The sequence below is a fragment of the Solanum tuberosum genome, unplaced genomic scaffold (genome assembly GCF_000226075.1).
Source record: "Solanum tuberosum cultivar DM 1-3 516 R44 unplaced genomic scaffold, SolTub_3.0 scf00156, whole genome shotgun sequence".
NCBI classification, from domain to species: Eukaryota; Viridiplantae; Streptophyta; class Magnoliopsida; order Solanales; family Solanaceae; genus Solanum; species Solanum tuberosum.
This window is the reverse complement of record NW_006239080.1, coordinates 509,970-523,631: the sequence shown is the minus strand read 5'-3', so window position 1 is coordinate 523,631 and position 13,662 is coordinate 509,970. Positions and strand designations below refer to the sequence as shown.

General features: G+C 34.5%; 1 protein-coding gene across 1 annotated transcript; it reads left to right on the top strand.

Moving 5' to 3' along the window:
* The first annotated feature begins 6,184 nt into the window (after positions 1–6,184).
* LOC102579002 (sorting nexin 2A-like) lies at positions 6,185–13,522 on the top strand. Its single transcript, XM_006353355.2, has 5 exons — positions 6,185–7,449; positions 7,835–8,044; positions 8,246–8,506; positions 10,615–10,701; positions 13,206–13,522. The coding sequence occupies exons 1-5, from the start codon at positions 6,463–6,465 to the stop codon at positions 13,284–13,286; spliced, it is 1,626 nt and encodes a 541-aa protein (XP_006353417.1). The 5' UTR covers positions 6,185–6,462; the 3' UTR covers positions 13,287–13,522.
* Positions 13,523–13,662: the final 140 nt, after the last annotated feature.

Here is a 13,662-nt window from a genome sequence, read left to right as displayed (position 1 = left end):
AAAGTCATAAAACCCCTAAAATTTGATGGTCACGTGTACAAGCCACTAATGTATTACAACTGAATTGAAAGAAGTACAAGTTTCAATGTCTTTGTTTCTAGGATAGAACAAGAACGTACATAAATAATGAACAAGATGGTTTACCGAGGTGACAAACAACTACCTCTCAAGTTTCCACAGAAAAGCCTTAGATATAAGATAGAAGAAGAGCAATCACACTAATTCGGGCTCGGAACCTACACAAGTGTAGAAGTAAGGAGTAAGTACCAACAACACAGTTCTCAGCAAGTAACCCACTAAAATAAGGTAAAAATAGCTAGAAAACAAGAACTCATTTCATCTCAACCGAACCGTCACAATTACAACCTCCATAGAAATCAACCCAATCTAACAATTCATATTTTCAAGTAGCACACACTTCAACAAAAATACCTTACAGTTATTGATCAACAATAATTAAGTATCCAGTTCAACAATCAAAGTTTACCAACAGTTTTCACTCCACAACACAAAGCACAAAAGAGTATTTTCATCATCTCAACACAATTATACTTTATCACAGTATTTCACAATCAAAGCCTCAACAATATAGAATCAGAAATCCTACTCAATCATACTCAATGAAGTGCAATGCAATGACGTCAATATCATGTCTTTCCTATGATACACATCTATTGAATCTCATATCGAAATTCATGGGGAACACGCAAGGTCCATGTAACTGTCGAAACCATTTCCCTTCGGCACATTTCACTCACCGAAATCATTTTCTTTCGACATATTTCACTCTCCGGGATCATTTTCTTTCGACATATGTCACTCGTCGGAATCATTTTCCTTCGGCGTAATTTACTTGTCGAAATCATTTTCCTTCGGCGTAATTTACTCGTCGGAATCATTTTCCTTCGACATTGTCAGAACTATTTTCCTTCGACATCATCATCATAATAGAACTCATCACAGTGTTTTAGAACTAATGCAAAAAGGCATGTGCAAACAACAATTGATGAGATAATATTTTCAATATTGATTCACAATTCGGAACAACTCAATCATAGTGTTCCAACAATAACACGTCGATATCATCAACTTAATTATTCACTATAGTTCAACAATAACATATCAATATCATCACCTCAATCATTGATCATATCATACAGTTCACAATATCATGGAACAACCTCATCATAGTGTTTCAACAATAACACATCAATATCATGATATTGCTTTTTTCACTAACCCCGTCTTTATCATTAAGGTTAATCAATTTGAGTGATTAACCCATCACCTTACTCCCCAACACATACAACAAAGAGAGTTCAAGATTTCACAAGCTTTAACAAGGTTTAGAAGTTCACTTACCTTGAGAAAATCACACAATCACTCTGGACTTGAGCTTTCCCCCCTTCTTTGAGTCTCCAAATCAATGTAATCTAATCAAATAAGTAACCACAATAAGATTTCGAAACTAATAACATCTATATCAATGATTTTGAGAATCAAGACAAATTGACCCAAAAACCCATTTCCAAAAATGAGAGATAATTCTAGAAATTTGTATAAAATCTCATTAAGCAAAGGTTTTGAAATTCAATGGTGAAAATCTCATTGAAAAACGAGTTAAAATCATGCTCAAAACTTTAATTTACTTAAAACACAAGTTCATCAGAAAACCTTCCAATAGTCGGGTCTGAAACCCCGACTTGAATCTAAAATATTTCTTGAAAATATCTTACCCATGCTTAGGGAAGTTAAGATATGAAATTTCATAAAAAAAAAAAAGTGGAATTAAAATCGACCTTGAAATCCTTAATTTATCAAATTTTAATTTTACCGAGAAAACTCAAATTCTTAAGCTTATACGCGGTTACTATGACGAAAATAATTGATGAATCACCAAGTTTATGCAAAAATCAGTTTACTCATAACATAAGGATCCTAAATATACATTTTTCATTAAAACTGAGTCAAAATCGATAAAACCTTAATTTCTCCAAAGAAGTACACAAATAAGGAAAGAAGACCAAATGAAGAAATCATGAGAAAATGTCAAATTGAGGATTGGACACTAACCCCCTATATTAAATTGAAAAGAGTGCTGCAAGAATCACTCCATTTCGAGCTCTAGAACTCCCAATATGCTCAAATTACCAAATGAACACAGTTTGAAATTAAATACATGTACAACGGTATTTATACGAGCGCACCAGCAACTTAAAATTTAACTAAAAGGGTTGTAACTTCCTCACACGATAGAGAAATGATCCAATTCTTTTTTCTAAACGTCTTAAATAATGATACAGATGTGCTCGTTTAATCGAAATTCAGTTTAGTGCTTGTTTTTCCAGTCAAATATCATTTTTATCGGTAAACAGTTATTTCATGTATCACGATAAAAGTCCAATCTCAGCTTAGTGAAAATGCACCAAACTTTGCAGATTAGCCCTATAATTCATGCTCAAAATTTTGGAAGTTTCAGAATAATTTTTCGATCTTTGTAACTAATAACTAATGTTTTAGTTGACACAAATTGCTGAAACAACATCACGGCACCGAAATAGCTTAGGAACTTACCCAAAACTCATCCGGAACTTTCCGAACACAAACCAAATATGCTTCTAGATTGGAAATAATATTTCGGACTCAATAAAATCATCAAAACACCCAAACAAGGTCACTTGTTGAACAAAATCAACTTTAACTTAAGAATCTCCAAACTTTCAAATAAGGGCACGAAACTCATCCAAAAGCTTCGGGAACTGAACCAAGCCTTCAACTAGATGATAAATTTAGCATGGGTTCTTTAGAAGATTCTCTTGTGAACTTTTATATATATATAAATTTTAGGATAAATTACCTATATACCCACCTTTATTTTCCATAATTTTCATTATTCCCTACCATTTCAAAATATTTTCAAAATCCCTTATTTTTTCTCAAATCTCTAGTCAGCTGTATACATAAGTATCCCATTATTAACCAATGTTTCCTTCTTTTTTTTCACTCCTTTAATCTCTCCCTAATTTCACTCCACAATCTTATTAGTTACAATTTCATCTCAATTTGAATTTCAAAAGGATTCTATCTCCGGTCAATCAAATTCAAATCATTGAATAAGTACTTTTCGTATTCTCCATTGTCAGTTTTTCAATTTTTTTGTTTTTACCCTTTTTTTCCTGATACATATGGATTATGCTCATTCATTTAGTATTGGTATTACCCAACTAAACTCTGGAAATAGATCCAAAAAAGGCACGATCCATTATTAACGAAAAATTTGAGTATGGAAAAGTCAAAGTCGAAGACAAATGCACCTTCGATTTCTAAATTTACTGTGGACCCCCCCCCCCCCCTCAAAGGGATAAAAAATGTTGGATTTGTATTATCTCGTCCAACTCTACATTAAGGTACATATTTTTAATGTATATACTTTATTTTGATATTTAATCTAGCCTTTTGATAGTAGTTTCAATGTTCGGATACATTACATTTACAGTAATCTCTATTTTATGTAATGTATCTTTGCTGAAAAGATTCCAAAAAAAGGGACGAAAAGTCGAATCTGACAATATACACCATTCACTACTAAAAGTTCAAATTTACTATGTAACCAGTTCTGAATACACACCATTCAATATAAGTTCTATTTCTTTTACAGATGGAATACTTTTTTTTGCACAATTTTTAACATGATAATCATTTTAACATTGGACTTAAAATACTTTCGGGAGATTTTTAAAATTGAATTGGGCTTGATCGTTTTTGGACCAACATTTAAAATTGTCTTTTGAGATGTAATGCGAAAATGAAAATTTGATAACAAATAAAATTTGGACACAATTTATTGAAGTTTGAAAATTCCTTACAAATGATGTTGGAGTTTAGAATTTTTAGAAGTGAAATTTCAGCATACCGTGTCATAGTTTTCATAGTTTTTGATAAATATTACAGATTGCTCATTCACATTTTTTATATTGTCATATTGTCAGATGCATGTATGAGTTAGAGCCTGTTTGACATTGCTGTTGGAAAATTAGAAGTGTTTTTTTTTTATATAAAAAAATGAGTACTTATTTTGAGAAATAAGTATTTGGTAAAATCTTAAAACTGCTTTAAATGGAAGCAGAAGCAGTTTTTCTGCTGTTGAGAAGAAACTAAAAATTTCTGATTAAAAAAAAAGCAGAAGCAGAATTAGAAAATTAATATTTTAAGACTAAATATCCCTTACATATGTACATATCCTTATTAATTAATTAAGGGAAAATGCATAAGTACCCCCAACCTATGCCCGAAATCCCAGAGACATACTTATACTATACTAAGGTCCTATTACCCCCAAACTTATTTTATAAAAATTTTCTACCCCCTTTCGGCCTACGTGACACTATCAATCAGATAGCTTGAAAAAACTGTCAACACGCGCTAGGCCCAGAAGATAGTGTCACGTAAGCCGAAAAGGGGTAGAAAATTATTTATAAAATAAGTTGGGGGGTAATAGGACCTTAATATAGTATAAGTGTGTCTCTGAGATTTCGGGCATAGGTTGGAGAGTACTTATGCATTTTCCCATTAATTAACATATCTCATAAGTTTGTTGATTTTTATTCAAGAATTTTATTTTTTATTTTTATATAATAATTTTTTTTATTTTATTTATGTTTTATATTATTATTACATATTATATTGTATATTTTACTTTACATATTATTTTACAGAATTAGAAATAAAAGTAACAACGATATTTGTGTAGAATTAAAAAAGAAAGAGAAAAAAAGTAACAATGAAAGATTTAGATCCTCTCCCAAAAAAGTAACAAATAACAAAATTTTCTTTTCTTAATTTACGTATTATTTTATTTTAATTTGAATTATTTTTAAAGTTTAGAGTATTATAACAAAAAAAATGAAGATAATAGCTAAGATCGAATTCAAAAAAATAGGTAATAAATAACAAAAAAGATTCATCTTTTCAATATTTTTCAACAATATTGATCGAAAATTTGAATATGTACATTTTAAATAATTAAATTAAAAATGTAATTAAAACTTATGTATAAGATGTTTAAAATAGTTTCTCTCTATAAAATAATCTTAATATTAAAAAAAAAGAATTTTTCGAATGAATTTGCCAAACACAAAGTGTTTCTTTTTAAAAACACTTTTCTGAAAAGTTATTTTTAAAAAAAAAATACTTTTAAAAATAAGTAATTTTTAGCAGCAATGCCAAACAAATTCTTAGCCTTAAATTCACTCACATGTTCATGTGAATTTTCGATCGAATTCTATTTACCAATCTAACTTTCTCTCTTTGTAATCCATTACAAATATTGGATCCATCGCATTGTATCAAATCCTTATTTTTACCGTATTTTAGTATACTGTAAAATATTTTAATCAAATTTTAATGTGTCCAATAATCTTTTATTTTTTATTAAACATGCACAACTTAAAAAAGTATTATTATATGACGTGTAAATTATGATAAATTTAAGTTAGAGAGGCAAATAATATGATAAACGTGTGCATGATTTTATTTAATTTTAAACTAATTTATGAATTATATTTACATATGATCATAAAAGATGTGACAATGGACCCGATCCTATGTATTATCCGGAACAAATGTTGTGTTATGCCTCACAATTACACCTTATTTGGACGGTTGTTACCCATTGTACTGTATTTGTATTGTTAGTTTAAATACAATATTTGTTTTGATTGTTATTTAAATTATATTGTATAGTATTGTTTAAATTCATTATTAGGTAACAATGAAAAGATCTATTTTATGTAATGATCGATTTGGTGTGATCGCGTCGTTATCTTAATATTTTCTTCTCATTTTGTCTTAATTATTTAATATTTCTATTTATCATTACCTTACCTTTTTCATAATAACTCTATCTCATACACTATTTTTCTTGTATGTTTATCATCCAAATTCTGCATAAGTAACATTATGTAACGATAGAGAACGATACAATCTATCTAAATGTTGTATTCATTAAAACAATACAGTAAGATACAATACAATGCGATACATTATGAAACAATAAGTTACAACCATTCAAACAAAGTGTTAAGAGTCTTGTACAACGGTTAGGTAGGTGATTAGAATTGTAATTTATTTATTTCTTTGACAGAAATTAGAGTTATAATTGAACAAGAATACAAATTAAATAGGAGTTGTACATTATTATCGAAAAAAGAAGAAAGCCAAATCCAAAACTAATCCTACTGGAAATGTGGCTAAAATGTAGTACAAGTGCAACTGGTATGCGTTATCGACACATGTTGTTCACGTGCTTCGAGTTGCCATCGTGCAGGCAGGCTTCGGTCTCACCGTCGACAACTTAGATCTCCCTTGCCGTAACAACTCTTCCTTCTTCCCGGCGAACTTCACTCTCTTCTCAATCTCCTTCTCACCTCTCTGAGTTTCCATTACTGACATATAGCAGTAAAGATGATGGGATATGAGAATCAAGAGTCCCACCTTTATGCATCCAAAGAGGAGATGGAATCTCTGGTACTCGACGACGATTCTCCCACAGGCACTGCTCAACCTTTCTCCGATCCACTTTCATCATCCTCATCTCTTCCTTTCGCTGAAATCCCTACTGACCAAAGTCAAACCCCTAATTCTTCCTTTAATTCCATCCTCGAACCTCCTTCTTACGCTGAGGCTATTTTCAGATCCTTTGACGCTGATCACTCCTCTCCTCAACTCAACGGCGCTCATGATCACTCTATTGCTTCTCCTTCCTCACCTCCATCCTCCGACGACTTTTTGACCATTACCGTTTCCGATCCACAGAAAGAGCAAGAGTTGTCCAATTCTCTCGTTCCTGGGGGGACTGCTTATGTTACCTACCTAATTACTACCAGGACGAATTTACCGGAATTTGATGGAACTGAATTTAGTGTGAGGAGGAGGTTTAGAGATGTGGTGACTTTGTCCGACCGATTAGCTGAGTCGTATAGAGGTTTTTTCATTCCGTTAAGGCCGGATAAGAGTGTTGTTGAGAGTCAGGTGATGCAGAAACAGGAATTTCTGGAACAGAGGAGAGCAGCACTGGAGAAGTACCTGAGGAGATTAGCTGCGCATCCTGTGATAAGGAGGAGTGAGGAGCTAAGAATGTTTTTGGAGGCGAATGGGAAGCTGCCGCTGGTGAGGACAACAGATGTGGCATCCAGGATGTTGGATGGGGCAGTGCAGTTACCCAAACAGATCTTTGGTGAGACAGCAGGGGGAATGGTGGATGCCAATGAGGTAGCTCAGCCTGCCAAGGGAGGTAGGGACCTGTTGAGAATCTTTAGGGAGTTGAAACAATCTGTGTCTAATGATTGGGGTGGTGTGAAGCCACCTGTAGTAGAGGAGGATAAGGAATTAGTGGAAAAGAAGCAGAAGTTGCATGATTTTGAGCAGCAGCTCAGCAATGTGTCTCAGCAGGTTAATATCTTTTGGAAAACATTTTCTTTTTCTGTTTGTTCTTGTTCTTTTTTAGAATGTGGACCGGTAAATAGTTGGCATGTTCACATCTAATTGATTATTATAGCAGTATCATAAAGTTGGTCTTTTATGCTTGTTCAGTATGCACATTATTACTGGTCCTCTAAACGAATTTCAGTTTTAATAAATGCAAGTTCACTTGATGGCTTTAGTTACTTTAGTACACATAATCTTGAGACTCATCATGAAAGTACTGTCTGTGCTCTATGCAGTAAATTTCTTAGACTGAGCATGAATATCTTCATTTGAGCTATTCAGTAGTCTTATGCTGAGAAAGGTATTTGTCCATTACTGGCACTGAGCAGTTATTCCTATTTTTCTTCAGGCCGAAGCACTTGTAAAAGCTCAGCAGGATATTGGAGAAACCATGGGCCAAATGGGCCTAGCTTTTGTCAAGTTAACAAAGTTTGAGACAGAGCGAGCAGTTTATGATTCACAAAGAACAAGGGCTGCAGATATGAAGAATGTGGCAACTGCTTCTGTGAAGGCAAGCAGACTATATAGGGAGCTAAATGCACAAACTGTCAAACATTTGGTAAGTTCTTAGTAGCATGAAAGCTGACTCATAAAGATGCACCCAATATACTTGATCAGACAAATTTGTTACCTGACATTCATCAGACAATATCCTGTTTGGAGACATCCTAGCTAATTGTGCTTTACAAATTTTGAAAAGTTTTTGATACAGTAGTCTTTACATTTGCTTATTTTCCATTCAAGTGTCGGTATGTTGCAGGATAAGCTCCATGAATACCTTGGAGTGATGTTAGCTGTGAACAATGCATTTTCCGATAGGTCAAGTGCTCTTTTGACAGTACAGACATTGTTGTCTGAGCTGTCATCACTAAATTCGAGGATTGAAAAACTTGAAGCTGCTGCATCAAAGATATTTGGTGGGGACAGGTCCAGAATTCGCAAAATAGAAGAGCTCAAGGAAACGCATAGAGTTACTGAAGATGCCAAAAGTTCTGCTGTGAGGGAGTATGAGCGGATCAAGGTAACGTCACATGTTAATAGTTAGTTTTGCAACTAAGTAAGCTTTCTGATTTTTGTATCTTGATTTGCTTTACTACTTAGTGAGCAATCCATATCATTAATCACCATATCATCAACATCATTGTCTCTTTTCTTCAAACAATAAATCCTCTTTACTGTGTTCAAAGTCATTGAGAATCTTTCTGTTAATCTTGAATATGACATGTAGTCTTTTGGCTAAATTCTTCTGGGTGCTGGTCACTAACAACAATTGGACTAATTTACTTAGTTCCAAGTTCAGGCTTAATTAACAACAATTGGTCTAGTTATACTCAGTTCCAAGTTCAAGTTTAGTTAATAACAATTGGACTATTTACATGTATGCCCAATTATTGATATGTTGACAAGGACGAGCATTAGCTTGCATCCAAGGGTGTGCCCCAGTGGTCAATGAAGTAGGTTGAGAGCCATGAAGTCTCAGATTCAAATCCCAGCGAAGACAAATAAGCACTAGGTGGTTTCTTCCCATCTGTCTAAGTCTTGCTAGACAAAGTTGTCCGATACCTGTGCTAGGGGAGGTAACAAGTATTTTATGGAGTTAGTTGAGGTGTGCTCAAGCTAACTCGGATACATAGACTGCAATAGGGAGTCAATGAAAATGCTTCACCTGGTTAATTTGCACTGGCCTCCTATCTGCAGATTTTTGGCTTCTTTTTTCTCAGATAAGATATATATATATATATATATATAAGAACCAGCATTAGAGATTATTCAGTAATTGAGGGCAAAAAAGTGATACATAGACTGCAATGGGAAGTCAATGTAAATGCTTCATCTGGTTGATTTGCAGTGGCCTCCGATCTGCAGATTTTTGGCTTCCATTTTTTCAGACAAGACTGGGACAAAAGTAGACCATAGCTATTTAGTTCATGATATTCTTGTCCACATCATCTCTCACTTATTACTCTGAGCACCACAAGCGGAGCTAAATTTGGCAACCTAGAATTTCATATCAGTGGATCTTGTTCATGCTTGATTCTATTATAGACTATTAAAGCTCTATTCCTTTACCCATATTGGATTAGTGAAACATAATGTGAGGTTTCTTATGGCTCTGGTAGGACAGGACAATAGCTTTACGAGTGCTTAAGATTAGGATTGGACATCACAGACCTACTTCCTCAGAAGGTTTATCTGGCAGATTCGTTTAAAGCTTATGAACCTTAGTGTTGGAACAATATTTCTGGTTTATTAATCAGGTGCTGCCAACTATGTACAGTGTAGGTGATGTAGGTAACCCGAGGCAATAGAGTTACTATTCAACATGTCCCCTGTTAAGAAAATGGCTTTTGAGCTAACTTAGCCCATCCCCTCAATCAATGAGGGACAATTAACACCCTTAGGCACTCTTACAACTGGACATCTGATGCGTGAATAATATGACGAGGGCCTAACATTGGGTAAATCAAGAATAAAGATGGTTCTGGCTTTGATACCATGTTAAGAAAGTTGACCTTAGGCCTAAGCTAGCTCATGAGATGAGTATTGTCCAAAAGAGACAACAACCTATTTCCTCAACCAAGGTGGGACACTTAATTGCAGCAATCATGCTACAATAAAACAAATATTTTATATTCAATGTTACTAGGTAGTTGATAGTCATATTTGAATGAGGCTTCTTAGAGTCTTTTTTTTTTTTCAAAAGAGAAGCTTGTTATGATTTTGTATTTGTTCAACCTTTTACTGTCACTGATGTTTAGTCCTTGGTGTCCATGTTGTTTCAAGAAGTAATAGGTTTGCTAAATCAGTGCTCTTAAATGATTTTCTGTTAGTTTTCTTTTTACAAATTTAGGTGCTGAAGTTATTTTATGTAAGACCCCTCCAACCAGGCTCCCGCTTCAATCAATAGAGTGACGATGCATGTATTACCAGTTCATCTTGTTTAATTTTGCATAATGGTTATTTTAGGAAGGCGATACTTCTATATTATTTTTAAATTGGGCTCTGATCTGGGAAAGTATATAACTGCTGTATAGAGGATATATAATTTATCTTCTCTTCCATTTTCTTTAATACTACATCATTTTCAATGAGATTGACATTATAGCTGTTTGATGGTGAATCTTGTAGGAAAACAACAAGAATGAGCTTGAGAGATTTGAGAAGGAACGACATGATGACTTCTTGGGAATGTTGAGAGGATTTATTGTCAATCAGGTATCTTTGTTTCTAGACCGAGAAAAAATGTATCTTGTCTTCTAGTGTTGTTGCATCAAATGCCTTCTCGGAAATCATTGATTTAGCATTGTTCTGAGGAACATGCTTTATTTTTCCCCTTGTATTAGTCATGCTCGTAAAAGGCAATTGATTTTTTTCAATATGCCCAACTAAAATTATAGACCATTTTAAACTCGCACACTTAATCTAGTTATATCTATTTTTAACCATCTAGTATAGTCAGGGTAATGTCCGTTCTCCACCAACTTTCCAAAGATTGCAAGTGTTTTAGCAAGTGCAAGAAAAGTAAATATGCAAGATATCAACTTGTCCTTTGTGTTCCCTTAGAGAAATTTTAGAGTGGAAGACGTAAGATTTCATCTGAAAATCTAATGCCAGAGAAGAAAAAAGAACAGAAAAGGATGAGGGGGGCAACTTTTCCGCTATAGAGATGAGTGATTGGAAAATAAGTACCCTGCATAGGATATCAGAATATGCCACATATCAGCTATGTTTTTCCTGTCACAAAGCTGGTTTTGGGTCTTCACTATTGGTTTTCTAGTCTTCTTAGACTTGCTCTTATTCTTTTAGGCTTTTCATGAACAACTACATCTCTTGGAGACAGGGAGGATCCTTGTTTCAATTACTTTAGCAAGGACTACGACATAATAATTGCATCCTCCCTAACCTCTTCTGCAGCATGCATACTCAGGGAGGGCCGTTTTCCTTCTTCCCACTCCATCCTATTTCATTACTATATCCAAATTGAGTTTGTTATTTTTCTAGCTGAATACAGAAAAGTTGTGTTGAATGGGTAAATGACGAGGGGAAGCTGAGAAAGAGCTGATAAAGGAGATTGCTACGTATATAGAGGGGTTTGGGAACATGTTGTAATCTTCAGTCATTTCTTTATTGCCTTGTGGAATGAAATTGTTTGGGTGCCTCGTCTCTTTTCCTCTCATATCGTGTCTCAACGGGGAAGTCAGTATATGGTTTGAGACAAGGTCCATTGATAGAATGTTTTTCCCGTTTCTCAGTGAAAAGAGTGAACATTGATGAGGAATATTACGTAGCTTTAACTGCTTTTAACTCAAGGTTTAGTGATGCATAACTGATGGACAATAGGTGATGTGTTTTGTGCTACGCCCAACACTAAGATTGAGTGTCACATCACAGTTTTAAGAGTTTTCTGTGGGTTTGCTCTGTACTCTTGTCCCAAGAAGAGTAAAGGCTAAAGTACTTACGAACTGAGTTGTTACAAATTAAGAACTGTTGAGACTGATAATTGCTTGAAATGGTGCTGGTCATTTAGGTTAGTTGGCTGGAAGTGGAAGATTGATAACCAATCAAGTGTTAATGTGGGATCTTGGGTCTGTTTCTGTGGTTTCAGAAGCTATGAGCACAGGAACTAGAGACCAATATCAGGAATTTTGTACTTGGAATCATGTGAAATGTGGATGCAATGCTGTTCTGCATTGCTTTGTTTCCTTCAGGTCAAATGATCATCTTTAAGGAAGTCAACAGTATACTTTCACACCGCTCCATGGGGTGGGGTTCAATGCCTGACAAAAAAGGCCAAGCAAAAAAGAATCTTTATTCTTCTGGGCTTGTTTTGCCATTTCTAATTACTCTCTTCTCGATATGATAGTAGCTATCATTTAGTTTTTAGGGTGCATCATTGTGAGTTCTAATCCACTATATGATTTGGAATACAAGCATGTGAATAACTTGGAAACGTCCTATGCATGTAGCAACTGTGTTCATTTTAGAATTTCGGGACCCTACTGCCAATCGATGGAGTTGCTTCTGATGTTTATTCTAGTTTTCAGTAAACTAAGGCATTGAGGAGGTCGACCTGCTGTTTTAATTTCTCTGGCCAGCCTCATTGAACTACTTGAAGTACCTTCGCTTTGTTAAGCCATATTGTTAAACTGGATGATGATTAGATTCCTTCTGAAGCACTATTATTCAACAGAACTAAGACCCTTAAATCTGGTCCCACATTAAATGTGCCATCTGTGGAAATCAATTGTGTTTGCCATCTGTGGAAACTTGAAATAAAATGCTTATAATAATGATTACATGGTAACCGGTGTTGTGCTTAACTGAAGGATACATTATCAACTCAACTCAAACAATTTTCTTACCGTCCTCTATCCTTCTTACTTGTTTGTGCTGTAGTTGGCTTTCCGGTTTGAGCAATCTGTATTAGAATGATTAGCTTCAGATTGTTGTGATCCATTCATTTCTGGGACAGACATGAGCAAACTGCTTGAACTTTCTTGTGACAAGTTAAAATCTTGGGTCGGGTATAGATGAAACTAAAGGTCACCTTTAAACTTTTCTTAGATAAGATATGTCACCTGTGAATTGGATGAATCATTCTGCTATTGCTGTTTTCAGTTGAAATGTTACTAATGATATTCCTTTCCAGCAAGAGTAGCTTTTCCTTCTATTCCCTTGAAAAGATTTATAGGAGAAAATAACAAGTTGGATTTTACCAGGCAGGATATGCAGAAAAGATGGCAAATGTTTGGAAGACGGTTGCAGAGGAAACAAGTGGATATGCAAAACATGGTAGCTGAGAAGTTGCTGTATATAATGGCTTTTGGCTTCTGCCTTTCTTCATCTATTTTTAGGTTCTCTATTCCCCCTCCCGGCTCCCTTTCCCTTTCTTTTGTATTGTACTTTATTTGTATACAAGCTTAGAGACATGTTCATATCTTAGGCATAGATGTTTTATCCAACATATTTTTCCTCGTAGAGTTCTAATTAATAACTTGTGGGGATTTTCATTTAACAAAACTTCCCCAGATCCTCATATGTTGAGTTCCAGCCAAGTTCACATCATAAAGGCCCCGAGCCCGACACTAGGAGTAGGAAGAAAAGGAAAAACCTTTGAAAACTTCAAACTAACTTTATATGTTACACCTACAAATTTCATGAAATCTTTTTCTTAAA